General features: G+C 44.3%; 1 protein-coding gene across 1 annotated transcript; it reads right to left on the reverse strand.

The window, feature by feature from the left end:
• Positions 1–713: 713 nt before the first annotated feature.
• Positions 714–14,366, reverse strand: LOC118159807 (DDB1- and CUL4-associated factor 12-like). The gene is made up of 5 exons (XM_035314361.1): positions 13,991–14,366; positions 12,133–12,198; positions 10,827–10,989; positions 1,666–1,850; positions 714–961 (listed from the first exon to the last, which is right to left on the reverse strand). Exons 1-5 carry the CDS (start codon positions 14,216–14,218, stop codon positions 803–805), a joined length of 801 nt encoding a protein of 266 aa, XP_035170252.1. The 5' UTR covers positions 14,219–14,366; the 3' UTR covers positions 714–802.
• Between the last annotated feature and the right edge of the window lie 1,053 nt (positions 14,367–15,419).

Here is a 15,419-nt window from a genome sequence, read left to right on the forward strand (position 1 = left end):
CATCACCTCTGCAGGCCCTCAGTGTAATGTCACCATGCCATGCTGCAGGACAGCCTACTAAAATTCCAGCTGCACAAGCTGATACCTGGGACAAGCAGAAAAGGAAAAGGAACAAAATACTTTTTTTTTTTTTTTTTTTTCTCCTGGCACTGCTGAAAACTACCATTCAAATGCAAATGCACTTCTGAGAACTGTGCTTCTGCAGTTTGGGCTTGATGGGCAATACCCTGAGAAATCTGTCCCTGGGCTCTGATGAGTACAGCTTAAAATTACTGTATTCCTCTACATATAAACAGTGTCATTAGACTTGTACTTTTAAAAAATAAGATCAACCCAGGCCAGGGCCAGGCTCTGGAGATAAAGTAGTAGCTTATCTCTTATAAATATTTTTAATATTTTTTAATTACAAGTGGTCCTCGCTCCAGGTAATGTAACTGACACAAAGTACCTACACACACTCAGCCCCTAGACTTTCACAGAAAGCCCAGGAACAACAACTCTAGTAGAAAGGAATCCTACAGGGGACACATGGCCAAGACAGCATAAAAATGGGGGAAAAGTCATTTGGAGCAAATATAATAAAAAGAGATTTCAAAAACCCTTCATATAAAGGATCAAGGAGGTTAAAGGAAAAACTGTTTCAAAAAGATGTACAAAACTGTTGGAGACCAACAGAAAACTCTGCCAAAAATAACTTGCGTTTAAATCATAACTCAATGGCATCACACAATTTCATTGTTAAAAATAATAAAAAAAAAAAAGTGGAAATCTGTGTAAAGATCAGCATTGTAAAGAGTTATCATTAGCTCCAGAGACCAGCATAATTCCCATGAAGTCCTGATGGAAGGGGGCCTCCTGCCACAAAGAGTTTTGTTCCAGACGAGTCGTAGCAGTGGGTGTAAACAGCATTTGGGAAGAAATTAATTTCAGAAAAATAATTCCTCCAGGTTTCATCATGATTCTGTTAAAGAAAAGTTCAGACTGTTACTGATGCCAAACAAACAGAAAGCCTTGTTTCACAGAAGCAGAATGTAGTTTCCAGAGCCTAAGAGAGATCTTTTCCTCTGTTAATACTCCCTGAAGCTTCAGACAGAACAACTTGAACTGGAAGATACCAGAGGCTTCCTGAAGCTTTTTCTGAAGAGGTTTGCACCAAACAGTGGAGGTGGGGAGGGTGAAGGGCAGGGAAGATAGCAAGTCCCATTAATTTTTAAAGTTGCATCACAATGATAAAAAAGATAATGGAGAGAAGTTAGACATAGCCATTAACTGCTTTATAGTATCACATAGGACATTGAACTCAAGTGCCTGCCATGGCATTATATCAGGAAACCAGAGTTTCTAAAATTGTATAAAGTTAAACTAAATCTCTCAGAGTACCACATTAAATTATCACACTTTTAAGGTAGACAACATAACTTGTTTGATGTACTAACAACTAGAAGATAGACTACAATCGAAACTATGAAGAGGAAAAAAAAACTAGTTAATTTATGGATCAGTGCATAAGCAGAGTAGTCAGTACACCTTATATTCAAGCAGCTGGTCACTCAATACCTTTGTGAAAACAATCTTGCAGCATTTCTTGATTTTCATTATTACAGATAGCTCCCATTACTATAAAAACAGCTTGTTCAAGCCCTATAGCTGCAAGCTACTACTCACCAGCCAACCTTTCCCAGTAGTCAACTTCAAAATTTCACTTCCTCCTAATTTCTGCTTCTGTCCATAGCAGGCACGTGGGGGCTTTTCATCCAGGAACCTCTGGGCTCTGATATCATAGAACAGTAAGGAGCCGTGTCCTGTTCCCACTGTGATGATGTGTTCGTAGAAGCTCACTGATCGAATACCTGACAAACAGAGAAAGGTCACACAATCCAGTGAGGACCAGGCATGCTTTGGCTCTGCAGCACTACTGCTTGATGTCTAATGCTTTCTTCAACAAAAACTACCTGCTAGTTTTCTCCACATCAGTTTTCCCATTTCTATGGAGCAGTGTAGATAAATCCTATTTATACTACTGAAGCAGAAGGTTCAATTGTATATGTAATATAATATACATATGTAAAATTGTATGTATGTGTGTGTGTATACGCACACACACTATTCCCCTTCTCCTCTGAGGCCATCTGCTCCACTGATGGCGCATAGCAAGAAGCTTCATTCTCAGCAGGCCGCAGCTCTGCCAGATAAGCAAAGATCTAAGATGTTTAAGATCAAGAGCAAGCTTGCTCTGTCTGCAAGGAGCCTCTAAGTGAATCAGCAGGAGCAAGTGCATGGCAGCACATAGTGGAAAGGATGCATATTGGTGTATCCCACAAGCTCACCCTTATCTAGCTACCTGCCAAGCTGTGAGAAAGAGCCAATGAGAAAAATTACTCTGCTTCCACCACACACATTTTGTTGATCAACAGCAAGAGTAATTGTGTGCAACTACAATCATCACTAATCACTTTGATATTAAATAATTTAAGATCTTGAGGTATCTTTAAGTTATCACTACTCAAATAGTGTCAAACAAACAACTTATTCTTTACAGATGGCATCTTTAGCACTTCACCTAGCAGTGAAAACAGCAAGAATCCTGCAACCCAAGTGTGGTGGTTTTACTCGGGTGGGCAGCCGAGCTCCACCACAACCGCTCTCTCACTCCCCCTCCTCAAAGAGGAACAGGGAGAAAATACGATGAAAAGGGCTCAAGGGTTGAGATAAGGACAGGGAGATCGCACAGTAACTATCATGACAGGCAAAACAGACTCAGCATAGGGAGACAGTAAGATTTATTACCTATTACTAACAAGCTAGAGAAGTGAGAAACAAAGGAAAGAAACTAAAAGCACCTCCCCCCTATCTGCCCTCTTCCACCTCCTCGTCCCGAGCGGCGCAGGGGAACAGGGGAAAGGAGGTTTTGGTCAGTCTATAGCACTTCTTCTCCGCCACTCCTTCTCGGTATACTGTCGTCCCCTGTGCTGTGGGGTCCCTCCCATGGGATGCAGTCCTTGCTGAACTGATCCGGTGTGGGCTGATGTCCTGGTTTCAGTTAGGACAGTTATTTTTCCTCCTAGTAGCTGGTAGGGTGCTATGTTTTGGATTAGGATGAGAAGAGTGCTGATAACATACAGGCCATGGAGTACCACGGTGGAGCAGGGTTCCACGCTGCAGCCTGTGGAGGAGACCACACTGGAGCAGGTGGACCTGCACCGATGGAGGCTGCGGCCTGTGGAAGACCCCTGCCAGAGCAGATTCCGGGCTGGACCTGCAGCCCGTGGAGAGGAGACCACGCATGAGCAGGTGACCTGGCAGGAGCTGCTGCCCGTGGGGGCCCAGGTTGGAGCAGTTTGCTCCTGAGGGATGGACCCCATGGTACGGACCCATATCTGGAGCAGTTCTTGAAGAGCTGCTCCCCGTGGGCAGCCCACACTGGATCAGTTCAGCAAGGACTGCATCCTGTGGGAGGGACCCCACAGCACAGGGGAAGAGACTGACCAAGAAGGAACGGCGGAGAAGAAGCGCTATATACTGACCATAACCCCCATTCCCCTGCACCGCTCGGTGGGAGGAGGTGGAAGAGGGTGGATGGGGGGGGAGGTGCTTTTAGTTTCTTTCCTTTGTTCCTCACTTCTCTAGCTTGTTAGTAATAGGTAATAAATCTTACTATCTCCCTATGCTGAGTCTGTTTTGCCTGTCATGATAATTACTGTGCGACCTCCCTGTCCTTATCTCAAGCCTTGAGCTTTTTTCATCGTATTTTCTCCCCGTTCCTCTTTGAGGAGGGCAAGTGAGAGAGTGGTTGTGGTGGAGCTCGGCCGCCCACCCGACTAAAACCACCACACCAAGCAACACCACATTCACAGAATCACAGAATCACAGAATTTCTAGGTTGGAAGAGACCTCAAGATCATCAAGTCCAACCTCTGACCTAACACTAACAGTCCCCACTAAACCATATCCCTAAGCTCTAAACCATATCCCTAAGCTCTACATCTAAACGTCTTTTAAAGACCTCCAGGGATGGTGACTCCACCACTTCCCTGGGCAGCCCGTTCCAATGTGTAACAACGGTACTTCTTCGGTAAAGAAGTTCGGTAAAGAAGTTCGGTAAAGAAGTAACTTCTTCGGTAAAGAAGTTCTTCCTAAGATCCAACCTAAACCTCCCCTGGCGCAACTTAAGCCCATTCCCCCTCGTCCTGTCACCAGGCACGTGGGAGAACAGACCAACCCCCACCTTGCTACAGCCTCCCTTGAGGTGCCTGTAGAGAGCGATAAGGTCACCCCTGAGCCTCCTCTTCTCCAGGCTGAACAAGCCCAGCTCCCTCAGCCGCTCCTCGTAAGACTTGTTCTCCAGGCCCCTCACCAGCTTTGTTGCCCTTCTCTGGACTCGCTCAAGCACCTCCATGTCCTTCTTGTAGCGAGGGGCCCAAAACTGAACACAGTACTCGAGGTGCGGCCTCACCAGAGCCGAGTACAGGGGGACGATCACCTCCCTAGCCCTGCGGGCCACACTGTTTCTTATACAGGCCAGGATGCTGTTGGCCTTCTTGGCCACCTGAGCACATTGCTGGCTCATATTCAAGCGACTATCAACCATCACTCCCAGGTCCTTCTCTGCCTGGCAGCTCTCCAACCACTCATCTCCCATTCTGCATGTAGGAATTTGCAGATTGCTAGATGTTCTGCCATCCACTCTCTATTGTGCCAAAGGTTTGTTCTGTGTAAGCACTCTACCCTAAAGTACTGTTCTACATGGAAGAAATCCCACCACTTCTATACTTTTTCCTTCCCACACAACATGATACTGGGTTATAAAGTCAAGGCGTGCTTCTTAAACCCTAATTAAAGTACCTCTAAATTCCAGCCTAAGCAAGCAGGAAGGGAAGAGAGTTATGTCAACTACATCCATGTTCCAACTGCTGTCACCATACCATGTGGGACTGGAAGTCACAAAACTTGTACCATGCTGGAATATGTTCAGTGGAACACATGACAGCAGGCATCCAGAAGATGTGGATGTAGCCAGGGAGTTTTCCTCTTGCCCTTTCTACAGAATCCCAAATAGAAACATCCTCATCCTTCCTCCTCCACAACCTGCTGTTATATTTACAGCCACGTGCATTTGTGACACATGCTTAGAACAGGCAACACTGCTGTGCTTCTGATGTGAGGTAAAGTCATGGCTGCTGTCTTAATAGGTGGGAAACCACTGTGGAAGTCTCACACTCACTACATTAGATTTCCCCGATGCATACAAGAACCTCCAATTTAATTCACAGAGCTACAAATGCGTAGGGTACATTCAGAGGGCTTTAAACCCTCTGCAATCAGCAAGAGCAGTCACTTGAGTAAGGGGAGACGGGCACAAGAGGAGACATCTTCCTATTTGTGCTACAAAAGTGCTCTTGACAAGCAACCCAGCAGAACACTTACTCAGAGAAATAGGTGGAGTATCAGTGCACATGGCATACTTTTCAGTGCTATTTATTAATAAAAAAGCACTATGAAATGCAGAACTGTGGATCTTTCGCTAATAAAAAAAAAATGGCTGAAGGAACCAGTGGGGTGTCCATTACTAATATGTTTAGAACACAGTTTGAAGAACAGCGCTTCACATTGGCTCCTGAAGTACCACCTCAGATTATCCACAAACTAGCAGCACAACCTGTGCCTAGAACTGATGAAGGCAAGCTCTCTAACATTACCAGTGCTGTACTATGGAATATTTGTGTCAGCAAACTGAGTTTTACTCCTGAGAGACAGGGAGGCCCTACATATTACAGAAGGAAATGAAGATGCAGTAGCATATCCTAAGCAAAGAGCAAACACAGAGTCTGTGCGGCACAAGCTCTGTCCACTACATTAACATTGCTGTCTTCAGGGTGTGAAGTCAAGGGCATAAAACAATTCACTACTTGCCAGCCAAGCAGAAAGCAGTTCTTGCTGATCAAGAACTAGAGTACAGGGCCTCCCTGCATATTCCTGTACAGCTTCTAAGAAAAGCAACACTTACCAGATGCACTGAAAAGCATTAACTGCCTTCTTATGTACAGCAGCTAGGGTTACATTGGGTAAAGAAACAGATTCTAAGTTGGTAAGACTGGAAATGGTGCTCACTCTAACCTGCTCATATATACACAACACTAATAACCTGAAGTTTGTGTGAACTTCCCACATTCGTTGTGTGCATTTTGGAAGCTGACAGCACATTCAGATAACACTTAGAATCATAGAATATCCTGAGCTGGAAGGGACCCATAAGGATCATCAAGTTCAACTCCTGGCACCACACTGGTCTACCCAAAAGTTTAGACCATGTGACTAAGTGCACAGTCCAATCGCTTCTTGAATTCAGACAGGCTCGGTGAAGTGACTGCTTCCCTGGGGAGCCTGTTCCAGTGTGCAACCACCCTCTCGGTGAAGAACCTCCTCCTGACGTCGAGCCTAAACTTCCCCTGCCTCAGCTTAACACCGTTCCTGTGGGTCCTATCACTGGTGTTTATGGAGAAAAGGTCTCCTGACTCTCCACTCCCCCTCGCGAGGAAGTTGTAGACTGCGATGAGGTCCCCCCTCAGCCTCCTCTTCTCCAGGCTGAACAGGCTCAGTGACCTCAGCTGCTCCTCATAAGTCATCCCCTCTAGGCCCTTCACCATCTTCGTCGCCCTCCTCTGGACACTCTCCAACAGTTTAATGACTTTTTTGTACTGTGGTGCTCAGAACTGCACACAGTACTCGAGGTGAGGCCGCACCAGCGCAGAGTAGAGCGGGACAATCACTTCCCTCGACCGACTAGCGATGCCGTGCTTGATGCACCCCAGGATACGGTTGGCCCTCCTGGCTGCCAGGGCACACTGCTGGCTCATGTTCAACTTGCTGTCAACCACGACCCCCAGATCCCTCTCTGTGGGGCTGCTCTCCAGCATCTCGTTGCCCAGTCTGTACGTATAGCTAGGGTTGCCCCGTCCCAGGTGCAGGACCCGGCACTTGCTTTTGTTAAACTTCATGTGGTTGGTGATCGCCCAGCTCTCCAACCTGTCCAGATCTCTCTGCAAGGCCTTTCCACCCTCAGCCGAGTCTACAACTCCTAAGTTTGGTGTTGGCAGCAAATTTGCTCAAAACACCTTCTAGTCCTACATCCAAATCATTTATAAAAACATTGAAGAGGACTGGCCCTAAAATGGAGCCTTGGGGGACCCCACTAGTGACCATCTGCCAGCCTGATGTGGCCCCATTTACCACAACCCTTTGAGCCCTGCCTGTCAGCCAATTGCTCACCCATCGGATGATGTTTTTGTTAAGTTATATGCTGGACATTTTGTCCAGTAGGATCCTATGGGAAATCGTGTCAAAAGCCTTGCTGAAGTCCAAGAAGCTGGTTTCCCTTGGTCAACTAGCTGGGTGATCTTATCATAAAAGGAAATCAAATTTGTTAGGCAGGACCTACCCCTCGTGAACCCATGTTGGCTGGGACCAATGACTGCATTGTCCCCCAGGTGCGCTTCAATAACTTCAAGGATCATCTTCTCCCTAATTTTACCAGGCACTGATGTGAGACTGACAGGCCTGTAATTGCTTGGGTATTCTTTCTGACCCTTCTTGAAAATTAGCACATTTGCCAGCTTCCAGTCTACTGGGACCTCTCCAGATTCCCAAGATCGTTGAAAAATAATTGAGAGAGGTCCTGCGATGACGTCAGCTAGCTCTTTAAGCACCCTGGGATGAATCCCATCCGGATCCATGGACTTGTAGGGGTCCAGGTGGCGCAGCAAATCCCGCACACGTTCAGGGTCGGTTGGGAGTTTGTCATTCCCACCGTCACGGTCCTCCAGCTCAGGGCACCCTGGGTCCCGAAGCCCATCATCACTGTTGAAGACAGAGGCGAAGAAGGCATTAAATGTCTCTGCTTTGCCTATGTCATTGTCTGTGAGGAGACTTTCCCCATCAAGCAGCAGACCTGTTTTCTTTGGTTCTCCTTTTTCTGTTCACATATCTAAAAAAAACCTTTTTATTGTCTCCCACAGACATGGCCAACTTCAACTCTAGTTGGGCTTTGGCCACACGAATTTTCTCCCTACAAACACGAAGAGCACCCCTGTATTCCTTCCTCGTTGCCTGACCCTCCTTCCAGCAGTTGTACACTCTTTTTTTGCCTAATCTCCAGTAGAAGATCCCTGGTCAGCCAGACCGGCCTCCTGCCCTGCCTGCCTGACTTCCGATATTTTGGAATTGCCTGATCTTGTGCTTTTAGGAGGCAGTGCTTAAAGACTGACCAGCACTGATGGACGCCAATGCCTTCCAAAGCAGTTTCCCAGGGGACCTTGCTGACTAGTTCCCTGAGCAGCCTGAAGTCTGCTTTCCCCATATCCAGGGCTGAAGTTTTGGTGCCAGTTTTCCTTCTGTCACCATAAATTCTAAACTCAACCACTTCATGGTCACTATGACCGAGAGGCCGCCAATTGCCACGGCTCCCACAAGACCCTCTCTGTTCTCCAGCAACAGGTCTAGGAGGGCACCTTTCCTAGTTGGCTCCCTTAGCACCTGCACCAAGAAGTTATCGTCTAGGTGCTTTATGAACCTCCTGGACTTGCTCGTGTCAGCCGTGTGGTGATCCCAGTTGATGTCTGTCAGGTTGAAATCCCCCATAAGGACAAGGGGAGTTGATCTCGAAGCATCTCTCAGTTCTGGAAAGAATAATTCATCGGTGTTGTCGTCCTGGCCAGGTGGTCTGTAATAGACTCCCACAACGACATCCCCTTTATTTGTTCGTCCCTTAATCCTTACCCAGAGGCTCTCAACTGTGCTATCGCCAATTTGAAGTTCCACACAGTCCAGCCCATGCTTCACATGCAGCGCCACCTCGCCTACCCTGCCTGTCCCTCCTGAAGAGCCCGTAACCATCTATTGCAACACACCAGCCACAGGACTCATCCCACCAGGTTTCGCTTATGCCGATGATGTCGTAGCTGTGGGACTGGGCCAAGACTTCTAGCTCATCCATTTTATTCCTCATACTGCGTGCGTTTGTTTAGAAGCACTTCAAATGCGCCTCCCTACATGCAGCACCTTGTGGAGCCGACTGAAGGACCTCACTGGCACACAGTCCCTCTGATTCTAGCGCACTATCTCTTAGGTCTTCACCGGTGTACCTGGTTTTATCCCCTTCCCCCTTCGACTCTAGTTTAAAGCCCCACTTCAGAGCACTTACAAGTCAACCCAAATTTTAGTCCACAAATCACCAAATAGCCTTCCTTTTTTTTTTTTTTTTTTTTTTTAAATCTCCTTTCTGCAGCCTGTGCTGCCCAACAGCAAGTCCCAGGGGGATCAATAGAAAGCTGAAGCACTCAGCACCTCAGGAAGCAATATTACTTCAGTGCCCCAACCAGTGCTATAAGTGGCAGAATACCATACCACAGTGAACCTGTAGAAGATGAGAAACAGTAACCATATGCACTTTGACTACACATGCCAGAAGGTGAATCCCTTTGATCCACATCTGTGACACATCATTTCTTTGGGGAAGTACCCTTTGTGGGTTTTTCTTCGTCTTTTCATTTTGGAACTATGAAGGCTAAAGAGCTTGGCCTTTTCTCTTTTTAAATTTGGCAGCAAGGAAGAAATAAGATGAAAGGAGGAACGTCTTTTTGCTTTTCCACTTGTTTGCACTGTGTGCTGATTGAACATTAGTTGCACTAACTGTTGAACAAAGGCTCTGAGACACAGGCTCAAGCCAGTGTCTCAGAGATGCCACCTACACACAGATCATGCCCAGCAGGATCACATACTGAGGGCAGAAACTTCCAGCCACCATTGATTGGGCAATACACTCCCATGTCTTGGTACCTCTTCCCTATGACACTGAAGAGTAACAGCACTAGAGGACCTCCACAGAGCCCTGGCTGGCTGTGATTCAGGGCAAAGGCTGGTGCTGGAAAGCTGTTCAGGGCTGGTGAACCATTATTTCTCATTCTAAAGAAAATTCTCCCATATCTCAAAGAAACAGACCCTGACATTTATCTGGACAGCACCACACAAACTCCAGTAAAGGCAGACAAGGGCTAGGGAAATTTTATTTACATGCATCCTCTTTTGATAACTTGCCCAATGAAGAGACTGACGCTCAGAGCTGAGCTAAACAAGGACTGCAACTTTTTAGCCTTAGATTAATATGTTTTAAAATGGAAAATCTCAACACAATGCCTCCTTTTCATGCTTCAAATAAAGGACATGAAAAGAAGCATATAGGATCATGCTGACAATGCTTACATTTGGTGCTGGCATAAGGTTCAATTGAACAGACTGCAGAAGAAAAAAAACAGTACTCATAATCATTCTATGACTACTATTGTTACTTTTTTTTGAGTGAGCTTTTGTATATTTAAACAAAGACACATTGAAAGTTAGAAATCTCATTTGTCTTCAACATTAGAGTAAGCATTCACTCACAGCACAGACTTCAAATGGGATAGCAAAGAGCAGAAACATGCATTTTTCTTCTGGTCCCAGAGAAAAATGCAAATTGGTAGTGATAAGATAATTGGCTTTGCTGTAAGATGAAGTAAAATAGAGAAATACATTTTAAAAAGTAGATGTAGACTTTAAAGAGCTCAGTACTATTTGGATGGTATACAGTTTAGCTGCTCTTAAGAAATCATCTAGTTTCAGAGTTGCTTTTAGCTTGTCTTATGCCAAGACAAGTGGCCTAAAACCAAAATCTACATATACTGTTAATGATTTAATATATCACATTAAAAACCTCTTATTTGTTTAAAAAGCTTATCTTAAATTGCTACTCCTGAAAGCAAACAGTTTGAAGCACTCTTTGACAAGTTTCTTACCACTGCCTCGTTCTTTGGAACAGACTGATTTAATATTGTGAGATGGCTGCCTTGGATCCAGAAAGGAGACGTGTGCCTGCGAACCTACAGCATACACTGACCACTCCTGACCGTAAGCCAAACACACATTCTCCCTGCAGTATGGCAACTTTGTGGAGAGTAACTGGAAACAGAGGAAAGACAAAAAAAACACAACACATTACAATAAAAGATCAAGAAATTACAGAATTTTTCTGTTAATCTACATTCAATATAAGTTGCAGTGGGGAAAAAAAGCAGCTAAAAAAGTTCAGCACAAAACCAGAACTTTAAGAGAAAACCAACAACCTGACCCACAGAAAAAAAAAAAAGAAAAAAAAAAGAAAAAAAAAGCCATGGAAGAGATGGGAGGCCTTATCAAACCAAACTAGGATGCTAAAGGCTGAAGTATGCGAAGAACAAAGGACATTTTTGGCAAATTGTTTTAATTTTTTTAAGCTGCTGTTACCACTTCTACAGGTGTAGAGGCACCACTTCTCTGAAAAAGCTTACCTCATACACCAGCAGAGACATGCCAGGTTTTAATCTGCAATTACATTTCAACAAGTATAACTTCCTATATGAACACTTGAGACAGGAAACAAGATGAAGGATGTTGATTCCTAGGCGTTAGCTAGCACAATTGTATGTTAACGACACCAAAGATAAGGGAGTAAAAGACTGTATGCGTAGATAATGGAACCAGCAAGAACTGGCTTGACTGCTGAAGTCTGTCAAAGACAAGAAAGGCCAGAAGATAAGCAGCGAGGAAGACTTCTGGCCTTCATCAAAAGACCACCAGAGTGGTACCTACGGTACCTACGGAACCTACGTTAATGATTCTTCAGAGACCTGACAAATATGCAAGAGCCTTAATGGAAATGAAATTAATATGTATTTGTCCCACTAATATAAGCACACTGCCAGTAACCCTTGGTACACAAGTTAGGTGGAGCGATCCCCCTCGGGCCCGGCATGTGTGCGCAGTGCCGAATAAACATACCTGCTTTATAACCATTCCAAGGTTATAGAGTCTGATTTCCACAAATCACCCTGCTAGAAAAAGTATCCATGCTCTATGCAGCAGGGCACTCAGCTCATGCAGAGCTGGAAGAAAGTTAAGAGTACTGAGTTTCTCTCCTCAAGTACTATTTTTAGTAATTTTATACAAAGCTTATGTGTTTTACAAACTGTTGTTTTCTTCAAGCATTTAAAGGAAATGAAGAAATAGTGAACAGCAATAAACATTAGGCAATTTTCCAAGTTTAACACCAAAACAGAAAAGCACCTTTGATAGCACGTGCTCTGCTTTCCAAAGATGAAAATACCCATCTAGGGACACAGCTCCCAGCTCCTGTTAAGATTAAAAAAAAAAAAAAAAAAAAAAAAAAAGTTTATGTATTATAAATGCCCTTATAAACCTCACACTCTACTAGGCAAGCTACATCCTCCAGATTGAGCTCATCTGTAATCCTGTATGTGCTTATCAAGGTAGCCTTTCATTTCACATTGATCTTGAGAGAACACAATATAGCATAAAAGTGCCAGATAGAATAAGATTTATTAAAACAAATAACCAAAAATAACTTTCAACATATAGATCTTGTTAGACAAACAAATAATGACTTATTTGGCAGTACAACCTAGTTAGCAACTAGCAGATCCCACACTGATTTTGACCCCGTAGTAATAATTTATTTCCAGGCACTACTGTATAGGAAAAAGCTGTATGAAGTCTTCATTGCAGAGGAGTAATTAACATGGTGAAAAATAAAGCCAACAGGAGCACTGTGTTGCTGAGAGCACATTTGCTCAGGATTCAGATCTCCTCTGTTCTGTGAGGACAGAAACAAAAGCAGTGGAGGATGAATTGCTACTCCTACTTGCTCCAGTAGCTTTCATCTCTAGTAATAGCAAGAGATCAGCGTGAGGGGAAGTTAATATATTCTGTTTGTCAAATGCCAACAAAATAACACCAGAGCAAGCACTGGTGCCTGCCCTGTGTGTCAGTTACCTCGCTTGCTGAGCAATCCAGTAACAACTCAGCCATCAAAACAGGAACTACCTGAATGTCAGCTGGTCTTCATTAAGGGTGAAGGAAAGCAACAACTGTGCCCAAGAGTGGGATTCAAGCTGCAAGGGGTGTTTTGGTACTTTCTTTGCTTCTTGTAAACATTCCCCCTTGCTCCCTCAGGGTGCAAGTGTACTGGGTCTGGCTGGGATGTTAACTTTCCCTGCAGCAGCCCATACAGTGCTGCGCTCTGCACTTGTAGCTAGAACAGCAGTGGTATCACACCAGTGTTGTGTCTGCTGCTGAGAAGTGCTGGCACAGCATCAGGACTCTCTCTGACCCTCCTAGGGGGTGGGCAAAAAGTGAGAAAGAAACATCAGCAGGGCAGCTGACCTAAACCAACCAAAGGGATATTCCATACCATATGATGTCACACTCAGCAATAAAAGGTGTAAAAAGGAAGAAGAGGGGAGGGGTGGGCTCTCATTGCGAAAACATCTGTCCTCCTCCCGAACACCGGCTACGTGCGTTGAGGCCCTGCTTCAAGGACGTGGTCAAGCATCGCTCATTTGTGGGAAGTAGAGAGTAATTTATTTCCTCTGCACTTCCACATAGCCTTTACTTGTTTTGTTTAGTTATTCCCTTTCCCCCCTCCCTCTTCCCCTTTCCCCTTTTTTTTCCCTTTAGTTGAATTGTTTAATTAATAATAATATTTCCTTAATTATATATATATATATATTGTCTTTAATTAAATCATCCTTATCTCAACCCGTGAGTTGTTCTTTCCTTTACTTCTTCCCCTCCTCATCTGAGGAGGGGGAGTGAGAGAGCGGTTGTGGTGTTCAACTGCCTAGCACGGTAAAACCACCACAGCAAGTCTAAAAATCAAACCCACAGTCAAATTGTTCCTTTTCATAAAAATACATGACTTCCCCGCCTCCAGCTTTTCTGAATTCACTTGGGGGCAGAGGTAGACATAGCAGATGAAGATGACCATTTCACATGAGAAGGACACAAAAGGATCGGGGAAAAATATGTTAGGCTGCCTCTCCAATATATTTCATTTATATTATTTTTTTTCTAGTACATCTGGACAGTTTTAGGACTTCTCATCTGTCTTGAGTAGCTTACTGACCTTGTTTATATTGTTGAAAGCCAGCGCTCGGACTTTGCAATTGTCAGGATTGGTGTTCTCCTTGGGGATATCCTTCAGAGCCCTGTGTGTTATGTGGGCATAGACAGGAACTTGAGACAGGTTGTGCCTGGCATTGCTTTTGGACAGCACATCCTCTGTGACTTCCCAGAGACCCATCGAACCATCCCGAGAACCTGGATGAATAGTCAGTCCATAACAGCATTTCATATAGACATAACTGCCCTTTTTTAAAGAAGGAGCTGCAATAAACAATAGAGGCTGGAAACAGGAAAGGATACTACTGCTATTAGCTTAACTGAACACCCTGCTGGGCATCATTAATTAGGATTAACAACATGATCTTCCTGAGCTATAAAGTTAGTAATATCGTGACCTCATTGTCAAGATTTTTTTTCCTGTATGGTTTCTAAGCATTGAATCGATTTTCTAACTGAACATAAAAAAAAAACAAAAAACAAACAAAAACAATCAGCATTAGATATTAATACATGGAATACACTAGGAGGTGACATGATTCATGGAAACTGACTCCACAATAAGATTGTAAAGTAGGTATGTTTATTCAGCGCTGGGCAGCACGGGGGTAGTCCCACCAAAGTCGTGCGCCACAACTCGCTCACGTGCATTCTCTTTTATCCCCTAAAATATTACATATGCATTAAGTTTCGCAACACACCTATACATATTCATTTCCTAGCTCCACCTAGCCCCGCTTCGTATGCTAATTATCTTATCAGTCCTTCTGCGCTTGCGTAGTATTCTCTGGTGGTCATCCGGGTGGTCGTCAGGTGGTCGTCAGGATGAAGTAAGACGTCTTCCTCAGAGTTGAACTTTTAACCTCGTCTCCCTGCGCATGCTCCCTGAGCCCTTGGTCACAATCTGAGCCATAAGGTTGGTTTGGTCCGGTTCTCGGGGTCCGAGGGGCTCCTGTTATCTTGAGGCCTTGCATGTTTATCCTATCTTTTGTAAACAGTCCTCCTTATCTTTGAGCCCTTGCTCACAGTCCGAACAATAAGGTTAGGTTGATCTGGTTCTTGGAGCCTCAGGGGCTCATCAGGAGGCCTAGGCTCAGCATAGGCCCAGTACATCACAAATGCACATATTAAATAGCACATATTAAATAGCACATATTAAACAATGAGTGTTGTCTATATATTTATTCTTAATCAGTCACTCTCTAATTTCTAATCCCATGTTTCAGTCCCCCCTTTTCTGGAAAATCTTAGTAAATTCTTTTACTTAATATAAATTTTTTTCTTCCCAAGCTCTCTGATATGTATCCCTCAATGCCTTGCCTTGTACTTTTGTCAAGGAAGCTAATATCACCATTCATTGTAACAATTTCCAGTTCCAAACAAGCATTAAAAAAAAAAACAAAACACAATATTAAACTTATACCAACTAATAT

This window comes from Oxyura jamaicensis, unplaced genomic scaffold (assembly GCF_011077185.1).
Source record: "Oxyura jamaicensis isolate SHBP4307 breed ruddy duck unplaced genomic scaffold, BPBGC_Ojam_1.0 oxyUn_random_OJ72145, whole genome shotgun sequence".
NCBI lineage: Eukaryota > Metazoa > Chordata > Aves > Anseriformes > Anatidae > Oxyura > Oxyura jamaicensis.